This window comes from Diabrotica undecimpunctata, chromosome 2 (assembly GCF_040954645.1).
Source record: "Diabrotica undecimpunctata isolate CICGRU chromosome 2, icDiaUnde3, whole genome shotgun sequence".
In the NCBI taxonomy this organism is placed as follows: domain Eukaryota; kingdom Metazoa; phylum Arthropoda; class Insecta; order Coleoptera; family Chrysomelidae; genus Diabrotica; species Diabrotica undecimpunctata.
Genome location: NC_092804.1, coordinates 56,669,717 through 56,688,537, shown reverse-complemented (window position 1 = coordinate 56,688,537; position 18,821 = coordinate 56,669,717). Strand labels below are relative to the sequence as shown.

Genomic DNA, 18,821 nt, shown 5'->3' with positions numbered 1-18,821 from the left:
AAAAGGAGAAAAAAATAACCCACAAAACTGTCGAAGTATTAGTTTGATGAGTGCGGGTACTAAAACTGTTCACCAAAATTCTAGCAGAGGAATGAATGTCAACAGAATTGCGTGAAGAACAAGAAGGTTTCAGAAATAATAGGTCGGATGTAGATGCAATATTTATAATTCGCTAAATTGTAGAAAAAGTGTAAAAAAGAGTTTAACAAGGTAGCTTTTTTGTGTTTTATTGACTTAACTAAGGCCTTCAATAGAGTTAGACTAATTGATATAACAACTCTCCCACAAAAGAAAAACATTCATTCTAAAATAATATAACTCGTTGAAGAACTGAACACCGAGAACTACACATAGTGGCAAATAAGTAAAGCGGTAGAATGCCAGAATATAATGGATGAAATTATAAATGAGGTAAAATAATCTGGAAAAGTTTACAGAATGGGGAACAATGAAATCAAAATAGTATGTTATGCGGACGACTCATCATCAGTGCCATCACAGCTCTTCAAAACAAGTCTCAATTCACCCCTGTCTTTGGCAACTCTTCTTCATGCTGGAATTCCAAGATATTTTAAATCATCGTCCAAGTTGTCTTGATACCTAAGTCTCAGTCTTCCTCGGCTCGTTGTCCCATTGGCCCTCTTCGGTCAAAAACTTTTCTGACTGTTGCACCTTCTTTCGCCTGATTATATGCTCTATCCATTTAAGGCGTGCTACCTTAATGAATTTTACAACGTCAGGTTCCCCAAAATTGCTATAAAGTTCAAAGTGTCAATGAATTTTACAACGTCAGGTTCCCTAAAACTTCTATAAAGCTCAAAGTTGCAACGCCTGCGCCACAAACGTTCTCTTTTAGCGCTTCCAGTTCTAAATCATCATCGTCAATTATTATTCTTCTAGGTGTCTGGTTGTTTGATCTAGTACAACACATTAAATAGGAATGGATAGATATTTTTGCTACATTTCTTATATTTTTATATTTTAATAGAAATAGAAAATACTATATCTACTACAAAAATGTTTTTGTTATTTTTAGGTAGTATGTGCTTTAGGAATAACTAGTATTATGGTAAGTTTGTGGGACAAATTCTCGGAATCGGGTTGGCGTCCATTTAGGGCAGCAGTATTCATGACCTTTGGTTTAAGTGGAATCGTACCGGCCATCCATTATGGAATTGTGGAAGGTAAATTGCTATTTTTATTTATTTGTTAGTTTTATTATTTTCTGATATATTTTAAATTAACTATATTTTTTAATTACTAACAAACAAATACGACGAAAATTGTATCGAATGACCAACAAACTTATACTACAGTATACTCCCTCTATAACGAACACGGTTATTACGAGGTTTCGCTTATAACGAGATACATTAGATGTCCCGTGAAATTTCTATTGAACTATAACCCTCTATAGCGAGGCAAATTTGGTTATAACGAGAGAAAATAAGATCCAAAAACGTGTTTTTTTTACGTTTTTGGCCCAGTCGTGGCTATAAATAAATTCCTTTTTAAACGGCCCTTCAATAAACGTAACTGCCGCCCGCAATAAACTTCTGTACAATGAATAAATACAACTGTTTCACATCTTTAGAAAATATGATAGATAGAATGAAACTGGACAATTTAAAGCAGTTAAAAATGAGAGAGTTCTTAAAATTGCAGAAGCAATAGTTTATGTTATTCTTGGAAATACGATTTATACATTATGTAGTTGGAAAAAAATGTAAGTACAGATTTTTTGTTTTAACGTATATCATTGGCAATAAAAGTAAAAAACTCTTTTTTGTTTTAATGTATTTCATTGACAATAAAAGTAAATATCTGTTTTTCAAAAACGTCATTCAAACAATATTTATTAGCATCTTATATTGCTCGGAATGGCTTAACTACAGGAAGTTAATGGTTTAGAAAACTACATATTCATATGTATGCACAGTAATATTGTTATCTGATATAACGAGATCGGCTTATAACGAGGTAATTAGTCTGCCATTTCAGTTCTCGTTATAGAGGGAGTCTACTGTATTATTAATGCTAGCAACTTACACATCTGGCAAGTTTTAAGTCTTTTCGTCCTCATTATTCGGAGTGATTTGTAACTTTGATGACCTTTGTTCTTCCTTGGACAAAGAAGAACCTACACTAAATATACAATAAAGATGCAATAGGAATAAACAAACCAATACATTATGAATGTTTCGAGGAGCACTCACAAATTATGATTTTAAGAATGTATAAACGTACATATCTACCCTATAAACTATATTAACAGACATCGTAACATAAGCTATCGGCAACACTAGTAATTAACAGCATACCCTATCATTTAGTAGTCATTATACGCGGAAGAATTTACTATAACTTAGTTGGACCACTGTTGTCGCGGTGTTCATATAGTAGCAAGAGGATTTTACGTACTTGAATTTATTCATTTATATCTTATAGCAATTACTATTCTAAATGAGAACAATTTAAGTTTAAAATAAGTTTATTGCCGTTTCGGTATTTTTTCCACCCTCCTTGAATAGTACGATGCATTATCTAAAACAATCACTGAATTTTTATCTAGTTTCTCTACTACCGAAAAGAACCACTTTTCAAATAACTCGCCAATCGTCTCTTCATGATAATCGTCAGATTTTTTTGATTCAGAAGCCCATAAGCTACCAGGAACAAATCCGTCGCTACTACCAATGTTACAAACGATCAACTTTCCTTTACCTAAAAATAAAGCGATTTTTAATTTTTACAGTTTTTCTGCTGAGAATTTATACTGGTTATTTTTTTCGTCATATTAAAAATGTTGCAGCTTCGGTCGTAGCGACTAGAGAGACATAATTGACAATATTTTCATCACTTTGTGTTTCATCATATAACCTTTTCCTTGGCGCAATTTTGGTCTTATTTTTTCCATTACTATATTAGCAATGAGCAGAGTTACCTGTCACCTGTACTCGCAATTTTTCATTTACCCTTGATAGAATTTATTTTGAGAGGATATATTTGTCACCTCTTGTTTTTAACAGGTAACTCCAATAATTATCAGTTTTTACATACAGTTCTTTGGTCTATTTATGTAAGTGTAGTAGAATTACTATGTATAGTATAAAAATAGCTAAATTTTAAATTCTTGTTCCACACAGGATACTCATATGCAATTTTAATCACTTGTCTGTTCTCTCCATGCTCTCTCTTGTCCTCTGCCTCCCCTCCCTCTCACTGCCTCTCTCCTCATCAAGCTCCTTCTCACTTCCCCCTCTCACACCACCCCCTCACACTCCCATTCGCACTGAGGACGAAGAGTGAAGCAAGATTTATTTCGTGTACCTCTTCAGCCACTCGATAAAAAATTGGAGAATACGTTTAACTTGATCAACCAATTTAGACCACAACAAAGCTGAAGGCGGATAAGAACATTATTAGAAGCGAGCAATACAGAATCCTTCAACTTCCAATGAAGGATGAAGTCGAGAGTCGCACAGGAATTGGAATTTAAAAGATGTCCCGGCTAAAGAACATTCGCAATTGGACAGGAATACGCCGTGCCAAACAACTATTTCGACTAGCTGAAAACCGCGAACAACTCAACAAATAATTAAAACCTTTCACTTCATACTTGCATTAACCTTAAATGATGTATATGTTTATTTTACTATAAGTATAATATAACTGTAGATTTTCTAACCATTCAACTATTTATTTTTTAGGTTGGTTTAACTATGTTAGCCAAAAATACCTTGGTTGGTTAGTACTTATGGGAATGCTGTACATCGTTGGCGCCTTGTTCTACGCGCTTCGCATACCGGAACGGTGGTTCCCCGGCAAGTGTGATATCTGGTTGCACTCACATCAAATCTTCCACGTTTTCGTATTGGGCGGCGCTCTAGTTCATTATCATGGTATATCTGAAATGGCAATGCATCGAGTAACGATCGGACAATGCGAAATACCTGATACACCCATCTATTGATAGGTATTTTATTTTTTAGGAAAATTAGTTTTCCGAATAGGAAAAAATTTTATTTATCTTTTTGTTGACATTGTTATTTAAAAGTAATCTGAATGTTTTCGATTAAAATTACTTGGACCGAAGAATTTTATTAAAACATCCCAATTATACGTTTATGTTTTGTTAGTTGTATTTCTATTTACACACAAGGTTTTGCACAGCTCTGGTTTGTCACATATATGTGTAGACATGAAAAAAGTTTAATAAATAACGGTAACGTTGGAGATACTTTTGTAGTGCGTAATCTGTTTGCTACTAATTGGTGATCATTTTAGTTGCGTTCTTTAGGCGATGTAGTTGTTTTCGTATCTAAATGGTATGAGATTATTTAGTTGCAGGCATATATACCGAGTCATTAATGAGTAATTGGTTCGCTGGATATTTTCGCAAACGTCATCATTTATATTATGTCGATTAAATCAAAATAAAATTTATTTGAACATAGGTCAATGTTAAAATGAGGATAGGTCAAGTCACGAAATGTTAATTTAAAGATACCCCAAGAAATCAAACGCAAAGGTACGATGTGTATACTAAAAGTTTTGCACAAATCATAGAAGGAAAACATATTTTTGGGGAAAATCAGCTTTATTGTTTTTCAAAGCATTCGCCTTTATGATTAATACACTTGTATATTCGAACAAACTGACGTCTTAAAAATTGTGATTCTCGTGAACGCAAAAAATCACTCGGTGCAGAATAAGGACTGTATGGAGGATGGCAAACCAAATCGGTGTTTTTCGTCCTTCAAAAATACTCGGATGTTATATAAGCCGTGTGAGAGCTGGCATTGTCCTGATGCAAAAGGATGCGACGTTTCCCTTTTTAAAAAAAAAATTGTCGACCATTTGTTTGCTAACGCTACGAGAGTGGACTAATTTTGTTAGCTTTGACTCGTCTTGTAAACACCCATACCGTTGACCGGTTTTTCGTTTCGGACTCCATATATTCATATTTCATCATCAGTCACGATGTTGCATACCAAAATGCGAAGTCGAAATATTTCCGCGAGATGATTCTGCAAAGATTTTAGTGTACGCCTCGTAGTAGTTAGCCGTTTTAACAGCACTTTTTTTTAATTTGAAATTCAAATATTTTTACACCGAAATTCTCAGTGAGTGAATCAATCATCGTTCTTTGTCATATTGCTGTCTTGGTTTCAACTAGTCTTGTTGTATAATTAATAATAAATAATTAAGTCCTATGTTCAACTTTGGGCACAGAAGGCTGGATTATGATGATGATTTTGTGGTTTTGGTTTCTATGAGTAAAAAGACAGTTTTACTAGATATTTTTAGACTAGCTGTAGTTATTGCTTATTTCCTTCCACCAAAGTTGGAGTATCTTAATTATAACCAAATTTGGAACTAAATAATTTTGATGACCACACATTTATGTGAAGCCAAACCACTTGAGCTATTCCTTATAACTAAATCGATTCCTGGACTTCTCTTGGAAATCTTTATAGTTTTAGCCTTCGATATGAAATAAAAAGCCTATTTATATCTCCAATAATAGAGATTTGAATGACATTGAAAAAAACAGTTTTTAGTAGGTTGTAAACTAATAAAAATAAGATATCTCTATTACTGTTGCCGCTATCGGTACTTCAAAGAAAGTTAAACGTTTATTATGTATATGTTCCATTGCTATCTCGATATTGATCAGAAAAATAATAAAATACTGAAAAATATATTACTATCTGACGGTAAAAACACGTTTAAAATGTTTATGGTGAGATTTTGTAATTATTGTGCCAAAGAATAGGATTAATTTGCTAATGAAAACTTATACAATTCGTTAGAATATATTTTATTTCTTCTATAAATTATAAATTCACATACTTTAAAACTATTTGTTTGTAAGACTCTAAGTATAAACAATTCTAAAAGGGACATTTATCTTTTCTTCCCCGATTTAGTTTTTCGGTAAACCTGATTATACACGATTGGGATGCTAAGAAATGGATAGATAAACTCATAGATTTTAAAACTTCGCACAGATTAGTGTACTCTGTTTAGTATTAGTGTTAATTGCTCTAGTAACATACATGTATTTATTTTTCTCCCAGCATCAAAATTAAGTTCCTCAAATATATTATACAACTTACAGTTCTATCACCTACGCTTTATAGTACGGTTTTCCACAACCAATTTTTTTGTTTTAGTTCGACTAGAAATGGGATTTTCAAAAAAAAACGATTGATTGAAAAACCGGAATAATGACGTTAAAAACATCGTTTTTTAATAGATAATAGCATTTTAACCGGAGAATGTGAAAATTATTAACAAAAAAAAATCAGCGTAGTTGATAATAACCAATTGAAAGCATAGCATTCAACGCTTTATTAAATCTAATATGTTTATTTCTTCCTACGCTCCTACGGTATGTATATACAATTAAACTACAATATTTTAAATAATTATTTAGACAAAAGAAAAATAATATTATGGTTTACGAACATTGATTCTAAGTTGCAATAAGTAAAAGTATCAATATTGAGATTGGAATGAAACGCCCAGACTGTAACTTTTTAACTTAATTTTGTTGTAAACATCATCTAAAAGCAGTCTCTACTTTAATGTCAAGTAATTTTAAAACCATTATAAATTATTATTTGGACTAGGGATGTACCGGAATTCCGGCGGTGCCACTAATGCGGCCAATTGGCCCGAACTACCGTTTCTGTCTGGTCAGCATCATGATCTAGCCGGAATTTGGAAAATTTTAAAATAAGTTAAATTAATAAGCTAACAAATTTAGAAGCAGAAGAAGAAGATCTACAGTCTTCTTCTTCTGCTTATCTTTCTATTGTACATAGGCCTCTCCCAACCCCTCCATCGATCTCTATCGTGAGTAACATAGTTCCAATTTGTTTTTTTTAACTATAGTATTGCTTGAAAAGAAATATATTTTATATCTGGGATCTAAAATAGTAAATATGATAAAACTTGGACTCCCGATCGGAAAACCTTTTGCTGATTCCAGTAATGGCACTTTCTTTCGTAGTTTCAACGTCATATAACTGTTTTATTATTTTATTATAAATAGCTAAGTCCATGCTGCTCATTAGTTTCATTGTCTCTTCAAAAGGTCTACGTAATTCAAAGGCGTATTGCAAAGGTCCCATTGATTACTGCCTAAATTATTTATAGCGCTACTTTTAGTAAGATAAATAATTACACGACTTCTCAAGTGAAGCAACCTTTCTTACATGTAGAAGTTGAGTTCTACCGTGTTTGTACATCTTGAATAATTGTTTTCTAGTACATATTCAACTCTTGTATTTCCCTTATTGTTGCATGCTTAAGACGAGTGATTTAAGATTGAAATGAGTTGCAATTCGGCGGGCAGTACTTATCATATCTGATACGGTTCTTTGAGGATTTTTCTATCATTGATTATTAATTGCAGTTTGTGTAAAAAACACCCCTCACTGTTTATTTCTGCATCTTTACAGCCTTTTACCATATTAGCTCCGCTGTCCCTGAACAATAAATTAATTTTTTGTTTCTCAATGACCAATATGTTTGTCAGTGTTGCAATTTTGTCAGCTATTGCAAGTTCGGTATAACTTCCTGTAAATTTAATAAAACTTTGATGATAAAGAAATCGATGTCGATTTTTTTACCTAACCTAAAAAATTTTCCCTATTGTAAATATGAGGGATTATTTTTTCACTTAGCAATCTTTTAAACCCAGCATTTTCCATTACCATTACCAAAGAAAACAGTTGATTATCAATACCAATCATTTCCGCAATTTTATAATGAATTATCTCTGCAGGTTTATCATTGATGCTCCATATGTTGTGTAAAGATTTGAATTCAGTTAAAGGTAGCTGTCTAGTCTGGACAGAACAAGTAGATGTAGATCTCTACGGAAAAAAATTCAATAAAATAAAAAATGTTATCGTAAGTACTTATAAAATAAAATTAAGTGGTTGGATTACTTCTTTATAGGTAGGCCGGACTTCTGGGGTCAGGTCTGGTTAGCTATAAGAATTCCGGTTCCAGCTGGATTGGCCAGGTACTCTACTCGGCACATCCCTAATTTAAACCATTAATTTGAATTATAAAAGTTATTTCTAAAATACTAGTAGTACTTAACATACTATAGTTTACAACTATAAGAGAAATTGTACTGAAAATTTACAATATTACCAAAGATTCATCTATGATATATCGGAAAGCTAAATTTTGTACTCGGAACTGATGAAATACAGAAGTGGAACTATTAAGCGTTTTGTGACGATAGCTTTGTAGACATTATTTTCACAGAAAAGATATGGCTTATGGATCGAAATTATCATACGAACATTAAATTTTCGATCCTATAGATCATGTTTGTCTGTCCGTCCGTCCGTTTGTCTGTCTAATCTTATAATGAAAAACTGTATTAGATAGAGCAAACTGACATGGATTCCGATTCAGCACAAGTTATTACGGCAAAGATTGTCAAAACGGAAATACGGTTTTGAGAAAATTAATAAAAACTGTATAACTCGCCATTTACAAAGATGGCATAAATATCACTTTTCTGCACTCTATAGAAAAGTCAAAATATGTCTTATCACCCAGTGATGCATTACTCTTTTTATGTTTTATGCAGTGTGTATTTGATTTATCTCATATTTGACAAGATTATTATCTTTACTAGAGGAGATTACTTCTTGTGTGTAAGTTCTTCCATTAATTTGCGGATCTGGGAGTGTGTACCTAACGTAATGAACGGTGTACCTTTCTAAATGACATTCTTGGAAGATTCTTTATAAAAATAAACCGTTGAATAGAGTTTAAATATTGATTACTGAAAAATTACACTCACTAAGACTATTAAATATTGACATTAAAGCTTTAAAAAGTTAGTTTATCTTTAAATTGTCCATAGAGTTGCCTTTATAGTTGTAAATTAATGGTACTCTTGAGTCGTGAAGAATCTTTTTGTTATTAAATGTGTTGTTGTCGGTATCTAAAACATATACCATGCAGAAATCATTTTACTATTTGTGGAGCCACCTGAAGTATTAATATGTAACCATTATCTATCTCTACAGTAATTGTCAGTGTATTTTCGCGATAAAATATAGTAATCAATACTTTTGAGTATTGACTTAAGCTTTGAAGTACCATGACTTTTATGGCATATTAAAACTTATAAAGTTTTATACACCGGTCTATATCTTATATTCTTGGGTTTTCCAGTAAGAAGTATTGATTATTCTTACAGTTTGAATTACGTCCATAAAGCTTTGGTCTGTTCCATTTTTTCCACCTTTTTATCGTCTAGAGATCTAATCTTTGATTTTACGTAGCCAATTTGTCGTCTGCCTTCTCTTTTTCCTTCCTTTATCAGATGGGTAGCTCTTTCGGGGCGACAGACTCAGTAAAACACAGGTTCGAAATAAAAATAAATCTATTAAGTATATATATACAATAAATAAAAACTAAAAAAAAGGAATTCTACGTTGTATACTTATAAAACAAAAATAAAATGAATTCTACGTTTCCGTCTCGGTCCCGCGATGAATGAATTCCCCGGCAAACACCTATAAAAGAAAAGAAACTAATTAGTACTACTAATATACTTGCTTTCGCTTCAATTCAGCGAAAGCTCCGAATATGCTCGCAAACAAAATATTTAGCTGTGCAGACCCACGGCAATGTTCAATACACAATGCCGACGGGTTCCGCTTGGCTAAGGACAGAGTATGATCCTCAATACGGAAATCTCTGTCCCGGTTGGTTCTGTGCAGATCCACGGTAATGCTCAATACGCAATACCGATGGGTTCCGCTTGGTTAGGGACAGAGTATGATCCTCAATACGGAACTATCTCTGTCCAGAATGTCTCGCTGGTTCACTACACCGGCGAGTCAGGGAGCCTAGAGCGCTAGCTACAAGACTGTCTAATTCCGCTATTCACACGCCTTAAATAGCCGTTCTGATTCCCACTACGCCGTCACGTTGTAGAAGTGGATGCGCAAATATTGACACTCCCACGGTTCGAACTGTTAAACGATCAGAACATCGTTACACTGTACAAAGGTAAATATGTATATTGTGTCTAAATAACAAAGTAAAATGTTGTGTCCTTTAATAATTGTTATGACTCTACATATCTAATACTTATTGTAACAATTTTTGTTTTAACCTATATACTCTCGTGTCCTGCATGCTATCAATATTCAAAGATTTGCTGTTGAGGGCAATACGAGTGGTATTTAACGGACATCTTACTTAGAAAGGTTCTTATAATATGAAAATAGATTATACCTAAGAGACCAGTCAAATGGTGACTAATATAAGGTAACATAAGGCGAATTTATATCAGTTTTTTGTTAAAATTCCTTGACAGTTTCTAGTTTGGTTAACAGTATTTCAAACTTAGCCATATTTTTTTCTGGAGCTACACTATATTAATCTCACCTCGCGAGCGCTTACTGAATATTAGTTCCACAACTGACTTTTGTACGAAATATGCGTTTTCATGTACTTTATACATACTGGTCCTTTTTTTAAATAATGTCTTAAACTTTCAGGTTAGACTTTTATTTTACATTGTATTCGATTATTTTAAAACTAATATGTATTTAACGTTATAGTTTTACAATTGTCACTGTACATGTCTGAATAATAAATAAAATGGTGGATGCTGTATGTTGCAAATAATCACCAACTTAGATATTCTAAAAATATTTAATCTATTTTCTCTCTTATTCAAAGATCCCACCTATATTGCGACCTTTACTACTATGAAGAACACAACTTAGCAAGCTGTAGTTAGGTATTTCTTATAAAGCAAATGATAAATTGTTTGCAAATGTAATTCCATTTTCAAAAGGTAAAAAAGAACAAGACTTACTCATAATTGGTTTTATTATAACCTGTTCAAGTTCCCGATAAACGGATACTTAACCACTAAAGAGAGAGAGAGAGAGAGAGAGAAGAAATGTGTTACAGTTGTCAAAGGTTGTTAAGTATAAATTATTCCAATACGAAGCCTAGAATGAGCAAGTATACTTACATCACGCTACAAGGCAATAGGTTTACAGTACACTCTATTATCTTGATTTTACCAGGGCAGTGCTGATGAAGGAACCAAATTACGGCCTTAAGGAAAAAACTATATTTTTCCTCAAAGCATTGCCCTTACGCCAATATAAGCGCAGTAGTTTGGTTCTTTTGCCAGCATTGCCCTGGTAAAATCAAACAAATTGAGTACTTACTGTAAATCTATCGCCTTGTAATAAATACTTTTATATTATTTAAAAGTTTGCATATTATAGGCTTTTGTTTATGGTAGATCGGACCCATTTATGAGCCTTTCAGACACCTAAACTTCCTAAGACGGATCCGTTATATCTCCCCTATCACACGGACTAGGCCGATAGGACTAGTATATTATAGGCATAGTATTGATATAATCTATACTTAACAACCTATAACAACTGTAGCATTTCTTCTGAAGATGAGCTGAAATTGTAGATCTCGAAACCGATCGTCCAAGTTTTAATCAAATCAATTGTAACTCTATTTCTTTTTTACCTTTTCTTATAAAGCATTTAAAATTTGGTACATTCAACAAAATTTTCATCAGATTTGTTGATTGCACTGTCTTTAAATACCTGCTTTACTATTTCATACTCTGTAACGATGCTTTTAGTGCTAATTTTAGAAATCGGTTGTTATTGGATTATTTGGTATTAAAAGTATTATATCGATGGTGTAGCACACAAATGTTGTAAGTGCTAAAGTTACTGTTTTGAGAAAAATCGGTTTGAAGTTTAAACCTTTCTATTAAATCACGAATTCCTAAGAAAATCACAAATTATCTTCAATAAAGTCAAAAGACAATCAAATATAAGTTTAATTAATAACATTTAAAAAAAAATGACTTGTAATATTTTTGTTAAATACTTTGTTACTTACCACCTTTGTGCATAACCAGTACTTGGCAAACTGGTTCAAATTATGTTACGGTGAACAGATGATAAAACACAGGTTTTGATTCAAATAACAACAAACAATTAATCTTAACATTTTTCTTTAAATGAAATAACAAAATGTGTTAAAAAAGAATTAAAACAAAATTTGTATATTAAAAAAAAACTATTCGTTGTCGTCCGGTAATAATGTTTCATTAGTAACAGGAATGTCATTAATAAAATGAGCGTAATCTTGTGGAATAATACCGCAATTTAAAAGAGATAACAGATCCTTCTTCTTTTTTTGGGATACCGGCAATCTGTGAAAATATTTTTGGGTTAGTGCTAATGACTCCCAAGTTTGTGACCTTCCTCTTAGTTTCCTTGTATCAGAAACATCTATGGTTAAAAAAGTATCATCATACAAATTGTATTTATATTTAATTAAAAAAGGATCTTTTTTCTCAAAACGAATCCATTTAATTTTCAGCCACTGAACCTTTTCTTTATCTGTATTTAAAGTATTGTTAGGAGTCATAAGGTCAGCAAGTTTCTGTAGATCATAAAAATCGTTGAAATTTAAATTGTGTACACAGTATGGTTTAGGTTTTACTCTTGCAGCTGAAATTAGCACAGACCACTCTCTTGTAGAATAGATTTTTTTATGCTTTCTTGCTCTTTCGATTGTGGCGTGCATTGAATCAGCTTCCAAATAGGAGTGCCCTGTCTCCATAAATTTTAAATCGAAAACTTCCAAATGTTTAATTGTATTTACTGCATAGAGCAATGCTTATTCCTGTTCTGGCCTCCACATGTATCACTGAATGTAGAAACATGCGTCACAGTTTCCGATAAGCTATACAAGTATTTAAGGAGACACGTTCCTATTTCTGTACTGCCTTTTTTCCCATGGGTTTCGTCCCATACATAACAATGACCTGTTGCATCTGACGCATCAAAAATTGTAAAATTATATACATTTAGCTTTAACTTATAAAATATTTGATTATCTCCCGCAAATAGCACTGACAAAATTGCTTGTAAGTCAAATGTTGCGGCTCTAAAAGTTTGTCCTTTTTCTCTAGCGGCTCTTTCCTTATCTTCAGATTTCATCTGCATTGCATCCTTTTCTCTCTTTTTGTGACTGTCAAATTCCTCTTTTAATGGCTCCTTGTCTTTAGCAGTATTATAAGCATTACACTTAAAACACTGGTCCTTTTTCGGAATGAAAAAATCCAATGCTGGGTCATATTTGTGGAATATCTTCTGATAAACAAATTTAGAAACCTTGGTCACGTTTCGATTTTCACAGAAGCCAATGTATAATCTGTACATTTGGGATAAATTTAAATCTGAAGTTGTTTAAGTTGTTACTTACTTACAACTTAAACGTAAACAAAGAGAAGACTCAAATAATGAAAATATCAAGGAAACAAGGGACGGAAGATTAAATAGAAGTAATGATAGACCAACAAAAAATAATACAGACAAATTCATACAAATACTTAGGAACAGTAATCAACAACAAAGGAGACATCGAGGATGATCTTAACAACAGAATGGAAAACACAGGAAAACTATTCCAAGCACTAAATAGAGGATTCCTAAATAACAAAGAAATATCAACAAAGACCAAGATGACAATATACAAAACAATATATAGACCTACAGTGACATATGGAGCAGAAAATTGGATATTAAACAAAAGACATCAGAGCAGAATTCAGGCAGCAGAGATGAAATACCTCAGAAGAACGATAGGAGTAAAAAGAACTGATAGAATCAGAAATGAAGAAATAAGAGAAAGACTCAAAATCAAACCGATACTCGAGTCAATCAAAGAGAAAAAATTGGCATGGTTCGGACATCTAACCCGGATGGACAATAATAGACAAGTTAAAAGAGTGTGGGACGCCAAACCAATAGGGAAGAATAGAAGAGGAAGACCCATTAAAGAATGGAACAGTGACATCTCGCAGATACTACAGAGTAAGGGTAAGACTTGGCAGGAAGCAACACAGATGGCATCCAATAGGAAGGAATGGAGAAAGTTCGTTAAGAGCTAGGACACCTCAGAAGACTGTCAAATAGTGTATTGTAATGAATTGTATTTTAAACGGCCCAACACCGAAAGGTACAAATGGGTCTACTGATTAAGTAAGTAAGTAAGTTAAATCTGAAGACAAATACTGTTTCGTTGAATCTCGCCGGCAATAGTGTGATTCCACACGTGGAAAACTATCAATGTGTTCCTTGACAAGCAATACATCTTGTTCCTTTGTAACATTATGAGGTCTTTTACCTTTTCTTTTATCAAATCCAGTGTAGGTATGAGTATTACCCACATTTTTCATACATGTTTCAATTACCCGATGGGAAATATTAAATGTTTTACAAAAAAAAATTTAAACACACTCGAATTCTCAAGCCTTCGAAGTTTTTTAAATAAAAAATCCTTGAAGTTTTACGTCTTGACTGTTCTACTTGTTGTTTTCTTCTTTTTATTGGAACATCGGTCACTAATGAACTCAGGTGTCATTTTTGCCTATCATAGTCGCCCATTTCCCAGTATTCGCGACAAATAATTATTCTTAGTTCTTCAGAAATATTTTTTTCACATTTAGGTATACCTACATTTGGTGCAGTTAACGGGCAAAGGCTTCTTTTCTTCAACTGTTTTTCCACTACTGTTTATATATTTCTTTCCACTAAGCCTATTTCTTTTCACAATGGACCTTTTCCATAAAAACTTATTACCTTGTTTTCTCTTCTTTGTTTTATTGTTTTGTTGTGCGAGCTCTTCCCGGTGTTGTTCAAGGGGCTCTTCCATTATCTGGTCCTCATCTGAGCTTAATTCTGAATCTGAAGGTACGTATGACTCACTAGAATTTTCAAAAGGGTCTCTTTCACTTTCACTGTCATTGTTTGATGCATCCGAAAACATTTTTGCAGTCCCGGATGTGCTGGGAAGCTCACTTTGTAATCTGCTCACATCTACAAACAAAAAAAATTACAAATGTATAAAACAGGGACTATTAGTTACCTAAATTAACCATTTTTTAAATTTATTTCATATTATTTATGAGGTTTTCTCTACAATTACTTGATAGAATATTACTTACTTGATATACTTTCCGTGGATAGAATAACCTCAGACGTACTTGTGGAACTTTCCTTTTGATGATCAATTATACTAGAATCTAGAAAACAAAACTTTTACTTTTAAAATTAAACATGTCTTATAAATAACATACCAGTTTTCCTTTGCATTAATGCCAATTCTACTATTTTTGCCACCCTGGAAGTCATTTTATTACAGAAAATCAGGAGCAAGCACAAAATACTTTTGTCACTCAAGTAAACAATATTGTATAACCTCAAAATTAACACGTGTAAAGTAGTAGGTACACCATTTGTTGGATAAACCGTCAAAGAAATACATGCACAAATGTGGTAGGTGATTTTACAACAAGTGCGCATACAGATTTTAAGTGTAAAGTACTTATACTGAATGGCAGATGGCGCTAGAGGTATTAAATTTATGGATTTAATCTACCACCTTTGTGCATAATAATTCTATAGCTTTAAATATACTTACGTGATACTTAACTCATTTTTCCTACAGATTGCACTTACAACATTTGTGCGCTACACCATCGATATAGTCACTGTTAATCTTATGAAAATCAAGAAGCACCGTAATTAAAAGGGTATAGGATTAGTTGTTGTATTAATGCTTTTATTGCGGTAGCTTTTCAGAAGCAGCTTGCATCTAAAATGTATATGACACCACAAGAAACACCTTCGGAACGAGACTTGTCAGTAACTGACCTTAAAAGAAAAATTTATTACTTGTTGATATTTTCAAAAATTTTCTTTCTACATAACAACCTTTGCAAAAAAAGCGTGTGTGTAATTTGACCTATATTTCCCTTTTAAAGTGAATTATTCATCGAATTATATTTTTGTATTCTTCATCTATTTCAAATTTTTCCGACTTGTAGTTCCTAGTTTATTTATTTTTCAGTACCTTTAATTACGCAAAACGTTGTCCAAGGCGAAACTTTCGTTAATTGCCCAATTTACTTTCAAATACAAATGTATTATTCTCTATGAGAAATGCTATGTATATTCATTCATAATCATTGTTGACCCCTGTGCAACTAGTACAGTAAAAGATTTAATAATGGCGATTTTTACTCTGAACCCATCAAAAATAGTCCTGAGGTACTACAGCATTACCAAAAAGGATAAGCTCTTGTAGAATTTAATTAAATTTCAAACTTTACTAAATTTAAAAGGCGTTGACCAGAAATTAGACTTTAAATGATCGAATAAAGGAATCTAATCCTAAAAATATATCAAAACCTATTGAACTACTGCCCATCGCAGTTGAACAGTATTACATAATAATGTACAATAAATGCCAATTATGTTGAAGTTTGTCGCGCAGGTTTTAGGACGACCATTTTCAGCGAAATCGTTACAAAGAAACAGTGGCACCCGCAAATATGTCTGAAGAGCAGATAATATTAATACTTTGCAATAACTAACTTATCGTATATACTCACGAATGAATGTTGACGTTCCAGTTGTTTACCAGTCGTGTGGAGTCGGTGACTTCACGCGAAAATACGTCATCTCGCCTACCTCAGCATAAATGACATTTGCGGTATGTTAAATTTATAAACTTGGTATTAATGCGTGTCGTAAAAGCATTAACAGTGACTTCATATAATTTAGTATCAAAGTGGCTAATAACTAATAAAAACCGAACGTAAAGCATATAGCAATTTTCTTGAGCTCATTTAATTTAGAATGAGTCTAAATGTAGGTGGACTGTCTTAATCTCAGTACCTTATTTTTTGTTTTTTAGTTTTAGTGGTTTTTGTTGTATCTTTATGAATCGATTAAAATATACAGGTAAAAGACTACTATCATTATCAGTGATTAATAAAAAATATATATATATTTTGCTATTGTGTACCATTAACGGTAGTATTTGAAATAATTAAATATATAAAAAAAATTAGATAATAGAAATTATGGAGGGTTTCCAAAAATTTATTTGTTGGGTGTGTTCATGTTCTAGAAAATATTGGTTTTATCGGGAAGTACTTCTCAAAAAAAAACGATGATACTGGATGAAAAGAGATCAACGTCGACAATGTTTTTGGCTGGTTTTGCAAATAGCAACAACCAATAAAATTAAACTTAATTTACTATACTCAGAGAATATGCTGTGGAAAAGTGGACCTTGCATCCAACCAAAACATTCAGATCTTTATGTGTGCCCATAAAAACGCACTTTTTTAAATTTAGAAGTAGATTATTAATTTGTATTCATTTCCACATGGCATTTAAATCTCTTTGAAGGCCAATCAGTTTTTTCCTTCAAAACCAAAACTGACAAGAATGTGTGTTAGAGATGTAGTCTACCAACTATACACATAAATAATGAAATTAATAACTCAAAAGACTGAAACAAAGGGATAAAACCCTTTTTACAGTGTCGACATGAATATATGGAGAGATCATATAACAATTCGATTTCTATCTTCTGCTGTCTCAATTTTGTTGGTGTTATCTCATGTTTGTTTTGTTACTAACTTGTTTTAATATTCCATTTATGGTATAACTTAAGAAAAGGATAAGTTTAGTTTATTATGAGTCAGTAGTTTTTTAAAGATTAATTTCTGGCATTTTTAACTATCAACAGATTAGATCAGTAGTAAATATATGTTAACAGCCATTTAGTTTAACACACTCTTGTGAATGCATCATAATAGCTGTAAGATTAATGGGAAAATAAATACACATAGAATACGGAAAGTCGTAAATTAGAATGTATATATGTATGTAAACTAGAGTGAATGGGAATGGAAAATTGTAAATTTAGGCACCCTCTGGTATTGTAAAATATAGTTCAATGCCGTGTGCCATAATATTTATTTGTTGCAAGTGTTATTTCGTAACTCTCCTATTAAGAATAATATTGTATATTATGCCAAAATTAGCTACTGGTCTGAATAGTAGACTAAAATAGAAAATGTGTAAAATCTTTGCCTTTTGGAATCCTTGTTTTATATGTTATGTACTAAAACCTATTTTCGAGAACTGGAACTCACACAATATTAACTTAATGGTGCTTTAGTTTCATTATTTTCTTGCAATAATACTTTTTATACTTGGAATCTTAGATAGTAGTGTTTAGTTTTTCTTTGTGATATTTTAATTAGTTATTTCACTGTACATTCTATTTTTTGTAGATATATCTGTTTTTAAATTTGAAATGTAATGTTACAGAATAAAATATTCAAACAAATTAATTGTGTTTAAAATTACCTTTAAGATTCTCAATGAATGTAGGCTTTCGCGGTGGATATTATCAAAAACGATTCGGCAGCGGACGTAGAGGTTTCTAAATAAGATGTCTCTTGTTGAAACGGTGTTTATACCATAGACGTATACAGGGTGTCCAGAAACTCTCCTGACAAACGAAAACTGGAGATTCCTCAGATAATTTTACGACGATTTAACCCAATTCATCTAGTCCGAAAATGCTTCCTAAAGGAGCTAGAGCTCTTTGAAGATGGCGCCTTGTAAGTAGTTTTTTTAATAACTCCAGTACGATTATTTATCCTCCAGAGTTGATTCGATTCCATCAATTGCGAATTTAGAGTACCGTTCATAGCCGTCCGTTTTGGGTAGGTGAACGGGTATTTTAACGCATAAATATTTTTGTGTGTATCTTTTAAGCATTTGTGATACTAGATTATTAAATTTTCAGATATTCTAGTACTAAAAGATACTCTTACTTTAAGTCTGTAGGATACACTGTTTTCTAGAAAAATCGATTTAAAAATTTTTTAAGCAGGAAAA

At 32.4% G+C, this 18,821-nt stretch overlaps 2 protein-coding genes across 11 annotated transcripts in view; one reads left to right on the top strand and one right to left on the bottom strand.

Moving 5' to 3' along the window:
* AdipoR (adiponectin receptor) overlaps positions 1-18,264 on the top strand; it is a 114,337-nt gene extending 96,073 nt beyond the window's left edge. For 9 of the 10 annotated variants that reach the window (XM_072522944.1, XM_072522942.1, XM_072522943.1 and 6 more), the window contains 2 exons: positions 1,037-1,184; positions 3,711-4,134. In XM_072522944.1, coding sequence (XP_072379045.1) covers positions 1,037-1,184; positions 3,711-3,973 — 411 coding nt within the window. In that variant the 3' untranslated portion in view covers positions 3,974-4,134. Of the gene's footprint in view, positions 1-1,036; positions 1,185-3,710; positions 4,135-10,737 lie in introns of those variants that run through there. The other variant, XM_072522941.1, reaches the window with a different exon arrangement.
* On the bottom strand, positions 4,845-15,419 carry LOC140434581 (uncharacterized). The gene is made up of 3 exons (XM_072522950.1): positions 15,194-15,419; positions 15,062-15,139; positions 4,845-14,933 (listed from the first exon to the last, which is right to left on the bottom strand). The coding sequence occupies exons 1-3, from the start codon at positions 15,417-15,419 to the stop codon at positions 14,560-14,562; spliced, it is 678 nt and encodes a 225-aa protein (XP_072379051.1). The 3' UTR covers positions 4,845-14,559.
* Positions 18,265-18,821: the final 557 nt, after the last annotated feature.